At 43.0% G+C, this 10,154-nt stretch overlaps 1 protein-coding gene across 1 annotated transcript in view; it reads left to right on the top strand.

The window, feature by feature from the left end:
* RTCA (RNA 3'-terminal phosphate cyclase) overlaps nucleotides 1-5,991 on the top strand; it is a 28,912-nt gene extending 22,921 nt beyond the window's left edge. Inside the window, exons 9-11 of the mRNA XM_049765762.1 lie at nucleotides 1,230-1,324; nucleotides 3,826-3,930; nucleotides 5,636-5,991. Coding sequence (XP_049621719.1) covers nucleotides 1,230-1,324; nucleotides 3,826-3,930; nucleotides 5,636-5,737 — 302 coding nt within the window. The 3' untranslated portion in view covers nucleotides 5,738-5,991. The remainder of the gene's footprint in view (nucleotides 1-1,229; nucleotides 1,325-3,825; nucleotides 3,931-5,635) is intronic.
* Nucleotides 5,992-10,154: the final 4,163 nt, after the last annotated feature.

The following is a 10,154-nucleotide window of genomic DNA, read 5'->3' on the forward strand; positions in this document are numbered from 1 at the left end:
GGAACCTGGGTTAGCCACATGCACTATACTAACTCAAGCCCTTTCTAGCTCAGTAATACTCAGTACTTTATTTTTTTTGTTTTGCTTTGTTTTTTGGGGGGGAGGTCACATCTGGCAATGCTCAGGGGTTACTCCTGACTCTTATGCTCAGAAATCGCTCCTCACAGGCTCAGGGGACCATATGGGATGCCGGGATTTGAACCACCATCCTTCTGCATGCAAGGCAAACGCTTACCTCCATGCTATCTCTCCGGCCCAATACTCAATACTTTAAAAAAAAGACTAAAGCTGCTAAAGCTTTCTGTGTTTTCCTTTTCCTTTATATTCTGTGCATTTAAAGATGTAAAACATAGGTCCAGAGAGATTAGTATAGTGGGTAAAGAGTTTGTGTAGGAGGGAGGGGGTAGAGAGAGAGAGGAGAGATTACTTATTAAAAATTGTAAGTGAGGCCGAAGAGATAGCACAGTGGTAGGGCATCTGCCTTGCATGTAGCCAACCCCAGGGGTTCAAATCCTGGCATCTTATATATATATATATATATATATATATATATATATATATATATATAAAGAGAGAGAGGAGAGAGAGGAAAGAGGAGATGGATGGTGGTTCAAATCCTGGCATCTCATATATATATATATATATATATATAGAGAGAGAGAGAGAGAGAGAGAGAGGAGAGATTATTTATTATTTATATTATTTATTATTATTTATTATTTATATAGAGAGATTATTTATTAGAAATTGTAAGAGAGAGAGAGAGGAGAGATTATTTATTAAAAATTGTAAGCGAGGCCGAAGAGATAGCACAGTGGTAGGGCATCTGCCTTGCATGCAGTCAACCCAAGACGGATGGTGGTTCAAATCCTGGCATCTCATATGGTCCCCCAAGCCTGCCAGGAGCGATTTCTGAGCACAAAGACAGGAGTAATCCCTGAGCACTGCTGGGTATGATCCGAAAAAAAATTGTGTGAGCAATAAATAAAGATGGTGAAGGAAAAGAAAGTTGGATGAGGTGCTAGAGAGATGAAGCAGTAGAACTCTTGGCTGACCCTGCTCAATCCTGAGCACTGCCAGGATTAAGTTCTGAGCATCACTGGTGTGGCACCCCTGCCAAAGGATGACTGAGATTAGGGGCCTAAAAGCTATTATAACTAGGTTATATTAATTAAAGTTTTGCTTTTTAGTAATTTAGGTCTTTTTATTTTAACACTGTACTATCCTAGGTGTCAATGCAGACAAGGTTGGAATAGATGCTGCTGAAATGCTATTATCAAATCTTAGACATGGTGGTACAGTGGATGAGTTTCTGCAAGACCAGGTAATTCCTTTCACTTTTAAGAATAATTTTTTTCTTCTTTTCTTTTCTTCCTTTATGTGCTCTACCATGTTTTTTATCTCAAGACCATGGCCTTTATGTGGTGCTTATCTTTATTGTTGGAGTGTTCACTGGATGTTTTATTTGACACTTCCTTTTGTACTGTTGTGGTGTTCCACCTCCTTTTTCCCCTTCTTCTCTCAAACTAGGATGAGGGCTTCCAGAAGGACTCCGCCCATTTTCAGCGTATTTGATTTTTTCCACAGTTTATTACTTTTCTCTTCTTCAAACAAAACCACATAACTTGATCTAGTCCCACCTCCCAACTAGAATGGGAAATAAGGGAGGTACCAAGACCAAACAGGTGTAGGACCACTAAGTAGTTAGCTAGGCACAGACAGGACTACTTATTCTGGCAGCCCCAGGGGTGAGAGAGGAGGATATGGGAGGTAGGACGGGAACGGAGGTGGAGGGAGGACAATTCGGTGATGGGAATTCCCCTGATTATATGTTAATATGTACCTAAAATATTATTGTCAATGATATGTAGGCCACTATGATTAAAATAAAATTTATATTAAAAAAAAAAGAAAAGAATGCGGGGCCAGTGAGGTGGTGGTAAAGGTAAGGTGTCTGCCTTGCAAGCGCTAGCCAAGGAAGGACCACGGTTTGATTCCCCCGGTGTCCCATATGGTCCCCCCAAGCCAGGAGCAATTTCTGAGTGCTTAGCCAGGAATAACCCCTGAGCATCAAATGGGTGTGGCCGAAAAACCAAAAAAAAAAAAAAAAAGAATGCAAACTAGTACAGCTGTTTGGTGAGATAGTTCAGCAGTTTCCTAAAAATTAAACCTCTGTTCTAGGAACATACCTCAGTGGTCTAACACTATCTTGTTTGTGTAATTCTCTGATTGTGATGGACAGTACTGCCAATAAATAATTAAACAAATTAAACCTAATCTTAAAAAAAAAGAATAAAGAAACATTGGGGCCAGAGTGATAATACAGTGGATAGGACTTTTGCCTTGCATGCAGCCTATCTGGGTTCAATCCCTGGCATTTGATATAGTCCCCAAAGTCTGTTAGGAGTAATTTCTGAGCACAGAGCCAGGAATAACCCTGAGCGCTGCTGGGTGTGACCCAAAAAAAACCTAAAATAAAATAATTAAAGAAACACATTGAGGGGGCCTAGGAGAGGACCCAACAAGCAGATCATATTCTTTTCATGGAGGAACCTGGGGTTCAACCCCCAGCATCACATGGTGCCCTGAGCATCATCAGGAGTGACTCAGCACCATTGGCGGTGACTCCAAACCAACCAACCAAAAAGTAATTGGGGGCTGGATATGTGATTCAGTGCTAGAAGACTTGTCTTGTATGTGTGAGACCCTAACGTGGATTTCTGGTATTTCATGGTATTTTTATTAGGAACGACTTCAGAGCTCTGAGTCTGAAAGAGCTCCTGAGCACTATTAGGTGTGTACCCTAACCAAAATCAAAGAGGCCAGACAGGTACTACAGAGGTTAAAGCACTTTGCTTGCACGTGGTTATTGCTGTGACAGTGATTCAAATCCCAGCATCACATCCACCATTAGAAGTCTTTTTTTTTTTTTTTTGGTTTTGCGTCACATCCGGCAGCTCTCGGGTTACTTCTGGCTCTGCGCTCAGAAATCGCTCCTGGCAGGCTCAGGGGACCCTATGGGATGCTGGATTCGAACCATAGTCGATCTTGGAGCTGCGTGCAAAGCAAACGCCCTCCCACTGTGCTATCTCTCCAGCCCCAGGAGTAAGCCTTGAGTGAAGAACCAGGAATAACTCCTTAACACTGCCGACATTGTGGCCCCAAAGCAAAAATAAATAAGTAAATGGAAATTCTCTTTTATTGGGTATTTTTATTTCTTTGGTTGTTTTTTTATTTTTCTTTGTTTGGGTGATATACTATGTGTTACTCAAACCTTTGAGCTAAGAATCACTCCTGGGAGCCAGAGAGATAGCACAGCGGTAGGGCGTTTGCTTTGCAGGCAGCCAATCTAGGACCTGCTGGAGGCGATTTCTGAGCGCAGAATGAGGGCTGCTAGGTGTGACCCAAAAACCAAAAACAAAAGAATCACTTCTGGTTGTGCTCAGAAAACTATATGGGACGAACCTGGGTCAACTGCATGCATGGCAAGTGCCCTAGCCACTGTTCTATCATTAACAGTCCCCTTATTTCTTTTTTGTTTGGTTTTGGTTTTGGTTTTGGGGCCACACCTAATGACTGTCAGGGGTTACTCCTGGATCTGTGCTCAGAAATTGCTCCTGGCTTGGGGTGACCATATGGGTTGCTGGAGGATCGAACCACCATCTGACCTAGGTCAGCCATGTGCAAGGCAAATGCCCTACAGCTGCTCCAGCACGCCGGCCCTCTAGTCCCCTAATTTTTATTATTAATATTGGAAACACTAAATTACTTATTGCAAATATTTGGAAATGTGTGACATTTTTCTTTTTGTTCTTTTTTCAATAGCTCATCATTTTTATGGCACTAGCCAATGGAGTTTCCAGAATTAAGACAGGACCAGTAACACTACATACACAAACGGTTATTCATTTTGCTGAACAACTGACGGAAGTGAGTATTTCATCAGAAGGAATAGTCATGTTTGTTTAGTTTTGAGGCCACACCAGGTGATGCACAGGGCTTACACTTGGCCTGCACTCAGGAACTACTCAAGGTGAGGTTTGGAAGACCGTATAGGATGCCAGGAATGGAACCGGGGTCAGTTATGTACAAGGCAAATACTCTATCCAGTGTACTAGCAGGACACTCCAACCCCAAGACTTAAAAAGTTTGTTTTTGGGCCGGGCGGTGGCGCTAACGGTAAGGTGCCTGCCTTGCCTGTGCTAGCCTTGGACGGACTGCGGTTCGATCCCCCGGTGTCCCATATGGTCCCCCAAGCCAGGAGCAACTTCTGAGCACATAGCCAGGAGTAGCCCCTGAGCATTACCGGGTGTGGCCCAAAAAAAAAAAAAAGTTTGTTTTTGTGTATGTGGGACTCCTCATTTTGTGTACCCGGGGACTCCTCATTCCTGAGGAAGAGAATATTTGATTTTCTGTTGTTGTCTTTTTGTTTTGTTTTATTTTGGGGCCACAGCGTAAAGTTGAGATATAGGTTCTTCAATGATGTTTTGGAAATAGGTTGTGGAGGTAAAAGATGATTGCATTTGAGGTGACTGATAACCTGGCAGTTCAGATTCAGTAGCGATGGCACGGCGCCCAGGCCCCCGTCACTAACTTCACAGGTTGAGTGAGAGAACAACGGGCACAATAATTTCCTGGCCCGCACAGGACTTTGGTTCAATTCTCAGCACCACATAAGATCCTCGAGCACCACCAAGAACGATTCTTGGGTGCAGAGCCAGCATTAAACTCTGCACACAGGGCCAGACAGGTAGCACAGTGGTAGGGTGTTTGCCTTGCATGCAATTGATCCAGGACGGACAGTGGTTCAAATCCCGGCATCCCATATGGTCCCCGTGCCTGCCAGGAGCTATTTCTTTTTCTTTTTTCTTTTTTTTTGTTTTTGTTTTTTGGGCCACACCCATTTGACACTCAGCGGTTACTCCTGGCTATGCACTCTGAAATCGCTCCTGGCTTGGGGGACCATATGGAACCCCAGGGGTGGGGAGATCGAACCGCGGTCCATCCTACGCTAGTGCTTGCAAGGCAGACAACTTACCTCTAGCGCCACTTTCCTGGCCCCTGAGCCCAGAGCCAGGAGTAACCCCTGAGTGCCACAGGGTGTGTCCCAAAAACTAAAAAAAAAAAAAAACTAAAAATTATAAAAAAGAAACCCTGAACACAATTGGTTGTGGGTAAATCAAAATAACAACCCCCCCCCCAAAAAAAAAAACAAAACCAATCCTACAGGTTTCTTTTTGTATGTATGTCAGTCAACCTTTGAACAAAAACTATGGTTCTAGGGACCAGAATGATTAGACAGATAAAACACTTGTCTTGTGCACAACTGACCCAGATTCAATTTCATGCATCTCCTTTGGTCCTCTAAGCAGTGCCAAGATTTATACCTGAGTATAGAGCCAGGAGTAACCCCTGAACACAGTGGGCATGGCCCCAAAATGAAAAACAGCCATGGTTGTGAGATAGGACAGTTTGTATATGTAGCTTATTGAATTCATGAGTCATTTGGTCTCCATGTCGCTTGTTTCTTTAGTAAACTGATTTTAATTTACTTTAATTCCTGCCTATATAGTAAACGATGTTGGCTCATCCATTTACCTACCTATGCTACATACTAAATGTTTTCTGGTTTTAGGCTAAATTTACTGTGAAGAAATCAGAAGATGAAGAAGACGCCTCTAAAGACTCTTACATTATCGAGTGCCATGGTATCGGGATGACAAATCCAAATCTCTAGGTTTCCCTTTCAATCATACTTCAGTGGCATATTGCACTGATTCATTACATAAGTTTACAATAACTAAGAACTTATTGTAAGGACCTGCTCAGATTTGGAGATGAGATAGAGTTATAAATGTGTTGAGAATCCTTTGTTGAATTCATCCCCATTTGAATGTCTCCTGAGATACGACCATGTAACACTAATTGGTAAATATGTATTGCTAGCTGCTTTCACTGTTCAAGTGAAATAAAATGCTCCTTTTCCTTCAACTATGATTTTCTTTTCTGTATTTCTTATCACTGGTGAACTACCATGTTAAGTATATAGAGGCAGGGCTGGAGAGATAGCACAGGTAGCAGGGATCTCAAACTCGCGGCCCTCCATACAACATTTTGTGACCCTGCCCTAGAGGAATCTTTTTTTGTTTTGTTTTAGTTGTTTGGGTCACACACACAAACCCCCCCCCCCAATGTTCAAGGCTTACTACTGACTTTGCACTCAAGGATCACCCTGACTTTGCCTCCTGCAGCCCCCAGGTAAATTGAGTTTGAGACCCTGGTGGTAGGGCATTTGCCTTGCATGCAGCTGGCATCCCATATGGTCCCCTGCGCCTGTCAGGAGCAATTTCTGAGTGCAGAGTCAGGAGTAACCCCAACACCAAAAAAAGTATGTAAGGCAACTTTATACACACTGACTTGCCTTAACAACAACATTTGATAATGTCCCATCCTAATTATGTGTAAATTTTTCTACATACAACTAGAACTTGGGAGATATTTGTATATATTAAATCTCCTGAATATATTGTGAAAACATAATGAAAAATGCAGGGGCCGGAGAGATAGCATGGAGGTAAGGCGTTTGCCTTTCATGCAGAAGGACGGTGGTTTGAATCCGGGTATCCCATATGGTCCCGCGTGCCTGCCAGGGGCGATTTCTGAGCATTGAGCGAGGAGTAACCCCTGAGAGCTGCTGGGTGTGATCCAAAAAAAAAAAAAAAAAAAGCAAATTTCCTGATCTTACAGGTGCACTGAAATTAATTTCTAGATAAGCTTTCGTATTAAAAACATAACTGTGGGGCTGGAGCAGTGGTGCAAGCGGCAGGGCACACCCTAGGTTAGGCACACCCTAACCTAGGATGGGCTGTGGTTCGATTCCCCGGCATCCCATATGGTCCCCCAAACCAGGAGCAATTTTTGAGTGCATAGCCAGGAGTAACCCCTGATTGTCACCGAGTGTGACTCAAACCCAAAAAATAAAATAAAAGCATAACTTTGGGATGAGTGAGAGCACAGCAAGCAGGGCATTTGCCTTACATGCAGATGGCCCGGGTTCTATTTCTGGCATTCCAAATGGTCCCCAAACTTGCTAGGAGTAATTTCTGAGCTCAGAGCCAGGAGTAACCTCTAAGCACCGCCGGGTGTGGCCCAAAAACAAAAAATAAAATAAAAATGAAAACGTAACTGAGTGTCTTTAGAACAGAATGTACTCTTATTTGGCATCTTGCCTTTTTTCACATTTAGGCTACGTCCTGATCTCTGTAGGCGGTTGAAGTCATTGAGTCAAATGGAACTGGTATCCTCTAAAAGCCACATTGTAATAGACTGAAGAGTTTTCTCAAAATTGGGGTTCTTTTTTTTTTTTTTTAATATATGTTATCTGATGATTAAATATTCCAAGAGGATGATATAAATTCAGAGGATGGTGTTGTAATACATTCATAAAACATGAAATATTTTTATTAAAAGTTTACTAGGAAAAAAATAAAAATTCGGGGCCAGAGAGATAGCATGGAGGTAAGGCATTTACCTTTCATGCAGAAGGACAGTGGTTCGAATCCCGGCATCCCATATGGTCCCTTGTGCCTACCAGGGGTGATTTCTGAGCATAGAGCCAGGAGTAACCCCTTAATGCTGCCGGGTGTGACCCAAAAATCAATCAATAAATAAAAATTTACTATATATAGTATATATATATATATATATATATATAGTAAATTTACTATACATAGTATAATAAAAAATACTACTCTAGGAGCCGGAGAGATAGCACAGCGGTAGGGCATTTACTTTGCACGCAGTTGATGGTGGTTTGAATCCTGGCATCCCATATGTCCCCTCAGCCTGCCAGGAGCGATTTCTGAATGTAGAACCAGGAGTAACTCCTGAGCACTGCTGGGTGTGAACCAAAATAAAATAAGATTGAGCTGCTTGCTATGTAGGCAAAACTTCACAGGTTTGGGGCCAGAACAATAGCACAGTGGGTAGGATATTTGCTTTGTACATGGCCAGCCCAGGTTTGATTTCTGGCATCCCACATGGTCCCTGGAGCCAGGCGTTAGGAGTGATTTCTGAAGTAACACCTGAGGGCCTCCTGGTGTGGCCCCAAAATGAACCAACAAAAAGAACCCAAAAACCAAAAAATAAAACCAGCTTGACAGGTTTTCCTTTATAGAGTATCTTTTCCAGTTGTCTTTCTTTCTCTTTACAAAAGTGATGTTTGCTGTAGCTGGAATATAAGAAAATCTCCAACGCACCAAAGTCAGTTTGAAATATGAAGTCTTTGAAAAGCCTACTCAGACTTAGAAACCTGCATCGTATGTGAAAGCATATGTTTAAATGAGGATGTGAAAGTGTCAAATGTATTTGCATAGATCAACACCACGTCTGTTTTTTATTTGACTGCTCAATATGTCATTTATGATAGATTTCAGATATAGCTTAGCATTTAGATATGTAGAGAATTCGGGCTGGAGAGAGAGCACAATAGTAGGGCATTTGCCTTGCATACGTCCTACCAGGGAGGGACCTGGTTCGATTCCTGCCATCCCATATGGTCCCCCAGTCTGGCAGAGACGATTTCTGAGTGCAGAGCCAGAAGTGGCCCCTGAGCGCCGCCGGGTATGGCCCAAAAACAAATCAGTTAATAAAGTTTTTTGTTTGTTTGTTTTTGGGTCACACCCAGCAGTACTCAGGAGTTTCTCCTGGCTCCAGGCTCAGAAATCGCTCCTGGCAGGCTCGGGGGACCATATGGGATGCCGGGATTCGGACCACTGTCCTTCTGGATGCAGGCAAATGCCTTACCTCCATGCTATCTCTCCAGCCTCAATTCTTTTGTTGTTGTTGTATTTTTGTTTCTAACCAGCTTGTTGGCTTTAGCAGTTTGTCTCCCATAGATATTAAATCTATATAATAATTGTTTTTCATTTCCTTACTTGTTTTGCTTAGCATAATCCCCACAGCTGCCACCATTTTATCCCATGGCACATTTTCACTTTTTGTGTGTATGTGGTAGAGTGCTGTTTTGACAAGTTTGTATATATATTCTTTATTCAACTATCTTTTCACAGGCACAATTATGAATCAATCTGAGAAATGCTGCTACAAATATCGGTGGAGATGTATAATTTTGCATTTGTTTTCATATCCTAAAGATAAATGCCTAGAATGGGTGGGTCATATAACATTTTTTGGCCACACCCAGTGACGCTCAGGGATTATTCCTGGTTATGCACTCAGAAATCGCTCCTTGCTTGGAATACCATATAGGACGCCGGAGGATTGAACCGCAGACTGTCCTAGGCTAGCGCACCGCAGACTGTCCTAGGCTAGCGCTGGCAAGGCAAATGCCTTACTGCCCCGCACCATCGCTCTGGCCCCTCATATAACTTTTTTTGGGGTGGGGGGGTTTGGTCACATCCGGCAGCGCTCAGGGGTCACTTCTGGCTCTACACTCAGAAATTGCTCCTGGCAGGCTTGGGGGACTAATATGGGATGCCAGGATTCGAACCACTGTCCTTATGCATGCGAGGCAAATGCCCTACCTCCATGCTATCTCTCCAGCCCCTTCTCATATAACATTTTTATATTTATTTTTTAAAGGAGTCTACATTGTATTTCCCAGGGAGACCACCCCAATTTACACTCCCACCAACAATGTATCAGGGGCCGGAGAGGTAGCACAGCGGTAGGGTGTTTGCCTTGCATGTGGCTGACCCAGGATGAATCTGGGATTGATTCCTGGCATCCCATATGGTCTCCAGAACATGCCAGGAGCGATTTCTGAGCGAAGAGCCAGGAGTAACCCCTGCACACTGCTGGGTGTGGCCCAAAAAAACAAAAACAAAACAAAAAACACTCAAAGTATTAGAGCTCTCTTCTCATCCTCAATACTTTTGTCCACTAAAAAAAAAAAAGCACTGCTTGTTTTTGTTGTATTTCTTTTGGGCACAATACATCTCTTTAAAATATTGGGGGTCAGAGGTCGAAGAGATAGCACGGAGGTAAGGCATTTGCCTTGCAAGCAGAAGGACAGTGGTTCAAATTCCGCATCCCATATGGTCCCTTGAGCCTGCCTGGAGCGATTTCTGAGTGTAGAGCCAGGAGTAACCCCTGAGCGCTGCCAGGGTTTTTGGGTTGTGACCCAAAAACAA

Source organism: Suncus etruscus, chromosome 19 (genome assembly GCF_024139225.1).
Source record: "Suncus etruscus isolate mSunEtr1 chromosome 19, mSunEtr1.pri.cur, whole genome shotgun sequence".
Lineage (NCBI taxonomy): Eukaryota > Metazoa > Chordata > Mammalia > Eulipotyphla > Soricidae > Suncus > Suncus etruscus.